The 9,345-nt window shown below is 53.2% G+C and overlaps 2 protein-coding genes across 2 annotated transcripts; both read right to left on the reverse strand.

Annotated features, from left to right (window-relative positions):
• Nucleotides 1-213: 213 nt before the first annotated feature.
• Nucleotides 214-4,720, reverse strand: T069G_07148 (cytoskeletal-regulatory complex EF hand domain-containing protein; the record flags this gene model as incomplete). The annotated part of the gene is made up of 4 exons (XM_056174358.1): nt 214-1,336; nt 1,404-3,385; nt 3,482-3,932; nt 3,996-4,720. The coding sequence occupies 4 exons, from the start codon at nt 4,718-4,720 to the stop codon at nt 214-216; spliced, it is 4,281 nt and encodes a 1,426-aa protein (XP_056027937.1).
• A 927-nt stretch (nt 4,721-5,647) lies between these two features.
• T069G_07149 (uncharacterized protein) lies at nt 5,648-9,345 on the reverse strand (the record flags this gene model as incomplete). The annotated part of the gene is made up of 6 exons (XM_056174359.1): nt 5,648-7,066; nt 7,122-7,432; nt 7,508-7,810; nt 7,867-8,327; nt 8,399-8,592; nt 8,647-9,345. The coding sequence occupies 6 exons, from the start codon at nt 9,343-9,345 to the stop codon at nt 5,648-5,650; spliced, it is 3,387 nt and encodes a 1,128-aa protein (XP_056027938.1).

Below are 9,345 nucleotides of genomic sequence, written 5' to 3' on the forward strand. Positions count from 1 at the left end.
AAATCTCTCTCAAACTCAGAACCTAAACATAAAAAGCATTGTGTTCATTTTCGTGCTAAACGTACACGCTGCCGGAATATCTCTCTCCTTCTCCTACTTCCTTTGCATCTGCCTCAACATTGACATCAACTTCAAATAAAACCAAATCTCTCCCTCAGTAGCGTAAAGAAAGGCCAAGGCCTACTCCCCCTTTCCAATCGCAGTTTAGCAAGCCTAGTCCAGAACTCGGCCAGCGACGGCAGCTGCGCTCTTGTCCTTTGTCGTCGTCTTCTTGAGAGATCTTCCGGCTTGAATCTCTCCCAAGAAGCCAGCGGGACGGCCGCCGCCTGCTGCTGGTAATGCCGGAGCACCGCCAGGAGGAGGAGGAGGTGGTGGAGGAGGTGCACCGCCAGGTAAGGCCGGAGGAGGAGGAGGACCTCCCATAGGAGCCATTGGCGGAGGAGGAGGTGGGCTTGCAGCGTCTGGCATGGGAGGAGGCGGTGGAGGAGCTCCGACAGGCGTTCCGCTCGGCAGAGGTGGAGGAGAAGATATCGCCTCGCTTGCCGGGGCAGGCGTGGATGGCGACGAATCTCTACCAGCAGCGGAGAGCGGCCTTGGTGGCGCCATGGTACCAAACAAGATGGACGCCAGCTGAGCAGCGTTGCCACCGCCGGGCCGGTCATCGTCAGAGTCTTCGTCGTCCGACTCCTTCTCGGAGCCCCAGTCGTCAGAATCGGCTCGCTTGCGAGACCAAGGCTGGGCGGGAGCGGGAGTTGGCACGGGGGCAGACTTGATATCCTGCGTCATGCGGTGGAATGGGTTGGTGGAAATGTCAGCTGCAGGTGTTGTTGCTTCCTTTGGTGCGGCTGGGGAAGATGCTTCCGATGACTGCGACATCATCTTGAAGTAGGGGTTTTTGCTCTCCGTCTCAGCGGGGGGAGAGGTAACCACCGTGGGAACAGGTGGTGGAGAGACGGCCGAAGGGGGAGGGGGAGGGGCAGCGGCAGCGGGAGCAGGTGGTGAGCTCACTCTCTGCTCAGGCGACGGGGTCGAAGCCTGTGGTGTAGCTTGCTGCTGGCCTTCGTCTTCATCGGATGACGAGCTATCTTCGTCGTTGATAGCCTCGAGTTGGCGCTGCAGCTCGAGTTCACGCTGTTTGGCAGCCTCCATCTCTGCACGACGAGCAGCTAGCTTGGCTTCCTTTTCCTTGGCTTCTGCCGCAGCTGCCTTCTTCTTTTTCTTCTCTTCTTCCTTTCGTAGCTTTCCTTGTCGAACCTGTTCTTCCAGAGCCTTGAGCCGTTCCGCAGCTTCACGTTGCTCCTTTTCAAATTCGTCTTCCTCCTCCTCTACTTTTTGCCTGTAACCAGAACCGTTAGCGATCCATCACTGGGAAAAAAGGGGTAGTAGAATACTTGATGACATACCTCATTTGTTCGGCTTGCCTCTGTTGCTGCTCATGCTCCCGAGCCAGGCGCTCCTCTTCGGCAGCCCTGGCAGCCTCTTCCTCTGCCTTTCTCGCCACATCGCGATCATTTTCGGCTTTCCCTCCCTTTCTTGATGGAGGTGGCGGAGGCTTCTTAGCCGCAGCCGCCGGCGCCTCTTCCACAGCCGGAGGTGGGATTCCCTGTTCTTCGGCAAGGCGGGCTTGTCGTTCAGCTTCCCGGCGGGCGTCCTCCTCCTCAGCCTGGCGCAACTTGGCAGCTCTTTCGCTCCTTTCGCGCTCTATACGCTGAGCAGCTGTCTCTCCAGACTTGGTTGGTGCCTTGATACCCAGAGCTGCGAGACGCTCAGCCATGCGCTGTTCAGCTTGCTGCTTGATAAAGGCAGCACGCTCCTCAGGCGTCTTGTACGAAGAGTACGAACCGCCACCTGCTGTAGAAGAAGGAGTGGCAGTACGCGAAGCTGGAGCGGGACTTTCGTCCTGCTGGGGAGCCGCGGCAGCAGCTCTTTCTCGGCGAGGCTCGTCTGCTGCTGAAGGCCGTGTAGAGCGCTTATCCTGGGCCCGGACGCGGGCTGCCCGGCTCTCGCGCTGGAGATCGAAGATGAAGTCTCGAACTTCATCCTCAACACCGAGAGCGTCCTCCCAGCGACGCCTCTCATGCTCACTGCTGTTGTCCTTTCCAGTATCGTTGAGGTTGTCCTCGATGCTGCGCGAGAATTCACGGACACTTTCCTCAACATCGCGGACCATGCGCTCATTGCCCTCCTTTTCATTCTTAACCTTGATGGTCTCTTCCTCAAGCCTCTTGGGGGCGTCAAAATCCTCAGAGGTAGTCTCAATCTTCTTGCCTGTCAGAGCAGCAGTTCTCTGTTGCATCATGGCCTTGGCTCGAGCCTTGAGCCGGTCCGATTCCGTGACTGATCCGCCGGGACCAGTTCCGACAATGGACGATGCGCTGCCAGGGTGAGCCTTGGCATCCTTGAGACGGAAAAGCTCAAGTCTTGCTTCCATGATTGCCTTTTCTGTCTTTCGGACCTGGGATGCAAGTTGGGGAACCTTATCCGTGAGATTCTGGAGCTGGCGCTTCAGAGCTCTCGTCTCGGCGTCCGAGTTACCAACAGCAAGTGCGGCGTCTGGGTGCGCATCAATGTCATCCTGGATACGTCGGATGCGACGGTAGAGCTCCTCTGCCTCGCGGCGATCGCGTCGGTCCAAGATGTCGTCCTCTTCGTTGTTCCTCTCATCGGCAAAATCCATAGCATCGAGCAAGATCTGCTTCTCCTTGACCTTTTTCCTTAGCTCATCCAGGGTCAAGTCATCGTTGGAGCCGACAGAAGACGCGGCTGGGGATTCGGCTCGGGGAGAAGCTCCTCCCAGCCTTCGGCGAGCACTAGACCTGTATCCAAACTCTTCATCGTCATTCCTGAACACTGTAGCATCCTTGCGTCCACCAGCAGCAGGACTAGGGCCGCCTCGGAATGATCGATTCTTCATATAACTAACGCCAGTCTTTTGGGGCAGCAGGGCAGCGCCAGAGTTCTTGCGGAAATCAGACTCTTCATGCAACATCGATTTCAGGGTGCCGATAGACTGACTGAAGTTGCGAGTAGAGGGTGGGACAAGCTCGGGAGGCAGCACGTTGGGCATTGGGTATCCGTTTAGCTTTCTGTAGATTAAATGCATAGCGACAGCAAATTCATCCAAGTTCAGGCGGCCCTTGTTGCCGTGGTCGGCCAACGTCCAGACTCTCTCCAAGTCAGGCTTCTCAAGGCCACTTTGGCCAAAGATCTCAATAGCCGTGTCGCCACCAATATAGCCCTTTCTAAGACCATCCCAGGCTTTGAAGAGGGCATCGTATCTGGTCTTCTCTTCCTTGGTAATAGCCCACGGAATGACAGCATTGCCCTGAAGGCCAGCCGTGGTAAAGGTACCACCCTCACGGCCCGCCTGAGGCATCATGCGAGCCTGCAGTGCATCAATGTTAGGCAACCCAGATGCAGGGGCATTGACGAGACCCCATTGACCTGGCACTCCTGTGGGTTGTGCATTCAATGGGGCTACCATGCCACCAGGGCCGCCGTATCCGGTAGGCATAGGGGGCAATGGAGGAAGGGGGCCATTGAATCCTGTTGGCTGAGGATTTTGTAAGTTGGCGTAGCCCGTCGGCTGAGGTTGGAGACCTTGCGATTGTCCTCCAAATCCTTGCTGTTGTGGCTGTTGCTGTCCAGGAAAGCCCGTCATCTGCGCTTGGAGAAGCTGTGAGTTTGATGGTGGTGGTGGTTGCGGCTTCGGCTGTTCAATAGTCGGCACATTGGCCGCCTGGCTCGTAGAGGGGCCTTCATCTGCCACGCTAAAGCCGATGATGTCGACCATGCTAGACACCTCGTTTTTGACATGGTCGGGCAAAGTGGGTGGCAGTGTCTTGCCTGTGAGCTTCAAGTTGCAAAGATACATGGCAAGTGCGAATTCGGGGAAGTATAGCTGTCCCGCTCGCGTGGTATCCGCCAAAGTCCTATATGGCCCTCTGTTAGTCTCTGTATGAATCGCAGCGAATATAAATGCCTTGTTTCCTTACCAGATATGTGACAAGGCTTCACCATCCAACTTGGAGCGTATCAAAAGGTCCCTAGCCTTTTCTCCCGACATTGTCGCCGAGCCATCTCCCACAGCGGACTTGAAGAGCGTCTCGAACTTTGCTTGATCCGCGGCGGTAATGAAAGACAGCCTAATGTTGGGGATCTTGCTCTGCGTCTTTTCGCCTCTTCGTCCCTGGGGTTTGGCCGTACCGCCCGTCTGGAAAGACGCGGCCACTTCCGCGAACCCAGTCGGCTGCGGCTTTATCGGAGGAGGAGGAGGGGAGATTGTCGAGCTAGACTGCTGCTGAGGCGGCACGGATGGAAATCCCGTCGGCTGCGGCACCTGCTGTTGAAGTTGAGGCGGCTGCTGTTGCTGCTGCTGTTGAAACTGCTGCTGGAATTGGGGAGGAATCGACGGCATTGGCGGGGCGCTCGATGTCTGGAACTGCTGCGGCTGAGCCTGTCCCGGAAACCCGGTATACTGCTGCTGCAATGGCTGCTGCTGCGGCTGGTATCCCGTCTGCTGGGCCTGCAGCGGATATCCGGTGTATTGCTGCTGCAATGGCTGCTGTCCGAAGCCCGTGGGCTGCGGCGCAAAGGGGCCCGGCTGTTGACCCGGCTGCTGGCCAGGCCCAAGACCGCCAAAGGAGCCGCCATACTGCTGCTGTCCAGTCCCCGGGCGAGGACTGTTGCCTCCTAGGAAGGCGTTCGAGTTGGAATACATCGTCAACGCCGTGGGACGCTCGGATGTCGTCGGATCTGTCGCCTCAGGAGGTTTCAAAATGAGGAGCGCGAGAGCTCCGCAGCTCGACGAGACGCAGGCAAGACAAAGAGCGAGAGTGAGAGAGAGCGAAGCACAAGTGAGTGAATCAAGGGCAGAATTGAGCCCTAAAGCAAGAAATCAGGCGTCAGACGCAGACAAAGGAAGCTGGCTGAAAGAACTCGAAAGTGATGACGAAGCTCGCGCCAACGCCCGGTGAAATGATGCTAACGTTGCTTATAGGCGGGCGATTCGACTCCGTAGAGGTTCCAGTTACGAGGAGTGCCTGCAGAAGAGGAGCTGCTGGGGCTGGGCAAATTGCGTGGCTCAGCGGCAAGGAACCGCCCCACGGCTCGCTGTGGCTGCACCCCACCCGGGTTTCTTGCATACAACTCGGAACATGCATAAAATGGATTCCAACGTACAAGCATTTGAATGAAAGAAATGGTCCTTTGTTATAATATTGAATAATATTGACTTTACACGCACACGCAAGACTTGGTCAATGACAGAGAGAGGCTACTGTATACTGGTTATCAATACCAGTATATCGAATGGCATCAAGCACTATTACGATGCGGATATAAACTTATAAAACTTTGAGCGTCCTGATTCTATGTTTAATAGGTATGTAGTCTGCTTGGGACTAATAATGACAATAAGCAATGGGTATCAATCAATCCATCCATCGAGCATGCATGCATGCAAGCAAGCAATCCAAATGACATGCCAAAAATAAATATAAAATAAAAGTCCCGGGTTTGGGCACGCTGGCGGCTCCCTGCCTTCTCATCTCCTTCACCCTAGTCAATTCCCCTTTCCCCTGCACATCTCAAAGAGCCATATTTTCCTATACCATTGCCAGGGTGGCCCCTTTTCAGCCTTCTCTTTTCAAGGTCTTTCCTCTTCTTCAATAGGTTCCACCGATTCACCGAGAAAGCCTTGATACTTCCCCATAAGCAAGCTTATCTCGTTATCGGAAATCAAAAAGCTTTCGTCGGATGCCGGGTTGCTCGTCCCTTCGACAGCTGAAGCGCCGGTCCACCCGGGCTCTTTCTCAGGGGGGCTCTCCATTTCCGAAGGTGTTGCATTGCCCGCATCACTATTTGAACTGGCGTCCGTCGTCGGGATACTAGCCGCGTCGCTTGAGACAATGGAGTAAGGCCGCATCGTAGTCTCGTCGGAAGTTTCACCCGAGAGAGGCGCCGATACGATAACCTTTAATGTTTCCGAGCCATGGTTGGAAGTGGAGGGACCCCTGCGCAAAGAGGAGCCTGTAGCGTTTTGAGCCTCGAATTCTCTGCTGGCGAGCCCCCCAAAGTCGACTGAGAATGTGCCCTCTTCTATCTCGCACGTTTCCAGTGCTGGGTCGGCCGATGTCTGTCCAATACCATGCATCTCGTTGTAAGCCTTTTGGTTTCTTTCAAGCACCTGATTCAGCGCCGCAATTGCGGCATCCCACTCATCGCCTAGCCGCTGCACAAGGGGCTTCTCCACAACCACCGGAGCCTTTTCATGTTTGAGTTTGTTAAATAGCCCGGAGGAGCGGCGTGTTGACACCACCGGCACATCAACTTCTGCGGATTTCTTGATTGTCTTGGCCAATTCTGCGTCCGAGAACGCCGAGAAGTGCCGGATTGTGGTGTTGGCCTCAATGCGCTTCACTAGATGCCAGAAGTTGGAGAGGTTGAAATCATTCCCCTCGCAATCCAGAGTATGCAGTGTTTGGTTGCCCGAGATAGCTTCAGCCAAATCTCCAATATTAATATTGAGCATCTGGCTTCGGACGCGAAGATGTTCAATTCGCTTGTTGTGCTTCATGCCACTTAACGATTTGGAAAATTCCCTTCCTAGCCGGCCTTCATCCAGCTTGGAAGAATATCCGGATATATCCAGGAAACGGATGGTCTCGTTCTTGGCGAAGAGTTCTGCAGCGGCCTCGCAAGCAGTGCTGCTCACAGCGTCCGGCGTGGCACAGCCGGCCAAGCTCAGGCACTCTATTGTCTTGTTGGTGGTCAATGCTCGCATCAGGTTGACAAAGCTCTGCTCATAGCTGAACTCAGTCATCTGCATGAACAAACTCCAAGGTCCGTGACCAGAGGCAATTGCATCGCACAAAATCTCGATACCCTCATCTAGCCAGTTTGAATTTATATGAACTGTCATATGTCTAGCATGGCCCATGCTAAAGAAGAGCTGGGCAACTTGGCTTCCAGTGAGGCCGCAATTATTAAGGCGGATCACTTGGAGGCCTTGCGACATTGGAGACTCCATATATTTTGCGAGAGAAACAACACTAGTGGTGTTGAGCTGTAGTTGTTTAGTTAGCCGCTGGAACTGCAGTGGTCAGGTCTCATGCACTTACGATTATCCCAGAGAGATCCAATTCTTGCAGAGCCCAGCTATTAAGCGCACGCGCAGTAAGAAGTGGTTCATCCGAGACGAGTCTAGTATTGCCCGATATATTGAGCTTCTTGATATTGCGCAGTTGATGAAGAGTATAAGTGATTGTTTCAAAGCCAACAGTTCCATTGTTGTTCGACGTGTCGATACACTCAATAGTCTCAGCTTGGCCTGCAAGTCCACTCCAGAGCTTGGTTAGATCAACGTCGCCGAGTCCGCAATTGGATAGTTCAATCTTCTTCATGTGGACATCATCCAATGCAAAGACATTTGCTAAAATTAAAAAAGTTAGTGACAACGTTCAAATTCAATACAGTCTTGCCATGTCTCCTCATGCGGTGCGCATACCTAATTCAGCTACCTCGCTCGACCCAATAGGATTGCCAGACATGGAAATGCCATGGCAGTGACACAATTGGGTCTTGAGTAACATAGACAGGGGCCGAATAATCTCTCCGCTCATTTTGCGCATGGCAGATTGGTTGATTGACCCACGACCGGTCTGCGGTCTCCTTGCTCGTTGTAAGCCGACAGTATTTGTAAGATCAATATACCGTATAGATTCAGAAGAAAACATCAACGCATGTATCTCTTGTTCTAGAATCGGAGCTTGTATGAGAAGCTGATAGTAGTCATCTGGTATTCTAACGCCTAATACGGTTGTCAGCTATGGGTCGGGGGCCGGTTCAGAATTGGAGTGCAAGTACCGCTCAAAGATGTGTATACCACAGCGTCTCCGAATTGTGAATAGTCGTTCTTGTTCGCCAGTGATGAAAGATCAACATCACGAAATGATAATGCTTTAAAGAAGCTATTGTATCGTAATGCTCGAAAGACTGCAAGGATCTGAAGTGGAGAATACTCCGAATCATCGGAGGCAAGTAGTCGGAAAGCCGGCTCTGATGGGGTATACCATTCGATTGTCCAAGCGGGGACCTGTACGCGGAAAGCATTGCAGTAGGCTTCTAGACTTATCTCAAGGCCACCCAAATCGTTTCCGGATGTCAACTGAAGGGGTGCCGGAAGGCCTTTGATCTCGAAAATAGCATGCTGAAGGTTTTGTGGCCACATGGGTTTCAAGACGCGGTCGATCTTAACAAGGGCCTCGATAATCCTACGATAAAACGTACTTGCCAGGACCAGGCGAGTTTCTCGGTCAAATGGCAAGCTATTGATGTTAGTTGTGAAATGTTGCATCAATCAATTAGACAAACAGGCGTTGGCCCAGATCTCACTCACCGAAAACACATCGTAAATCTCTGCTCGTGAGACGCTACTGAAGCCTGGAAACGGGTCAAAGATACTGTCCCAAACTCGTAGGTTTTTAGTCGCAGGTCGCCTGGCAGAGTTGAATAATCGGCTTTGAGTATCTCAATAAAATAACACATGTAGGGCCCAATGGCAAGGTAATACGTCGAGGTATCTATGACATCCTGGGATTCGTCTGTAGCAGCACCTTTCTGAGCTGTCGCCACAACACGTTTTACCACTGGGAAAATCACGCCCTGGGAAGCACTGTCGTCCGATGTCTCAGTAGGGTGCATTGTGTGGGTGATGCGGATCTTAACATTCTCAGGCACATTCGTAGGGAGAGGATTTCTCCTAGACCTTGCCTTACAAGCCTGATGAATATCCGCTAGCCAATCGTCTCTTTCTTTTGGGAGAGCGAAGTAGAAGTGTGCTTTGCAGGATGCGATCTTGGGCGCTCTTGAGTGCCACCAAACCTCAATACCATGACGGGAGCTTGAAGATTCCTCAATGAATACCGCAATAATGGACCGGAGGGGTATATCCAGTCGAATCTCTCCCGAGGCAGATTTGGTGCTCATGGAATGGATAGAGTGGAAGCCTTTTCCGTGGCGGTCCTCCGTCTGTGTCAGCTGCGGGAAGATAGCTCTAGCAGCTTCCGCGCTTCCGAACTTGACCAATGCATGATCTGCCAGAACGAGATATTCGGATCGAGCTTTGAGCAGAGAAGAATCGGGCTTTAACCATCCATATCGAATCATCTCCATTGAGGCAAAGGTAGGCTCCACAGGGCTGCTAGGGGATTCCGGGGGGATAGTGCTAACGGAAGAGTCTCTGGAAACTCTCCTCTGCAGCCTTTCGATCATGGATCCGGAGCCCGATGGCGTCTTGGAGAGTTTTCGTTGTGAAGACCCAGACCTGGATGGTCCACTGGACAT

Source organism: Trichoderma breve, chromosome 4 (assembly GCF_028502605.1).
Source record: "Trichoderma breve strain T069 chromosome 4, whole genome shotgun sequence".
Lineage (NCBI taxonomy): Eukaryota > Fungi > Ascomycota > Sordariomycetes > Hypocreales > Hypocreaceae > Trichoderma > Trichoderma breve.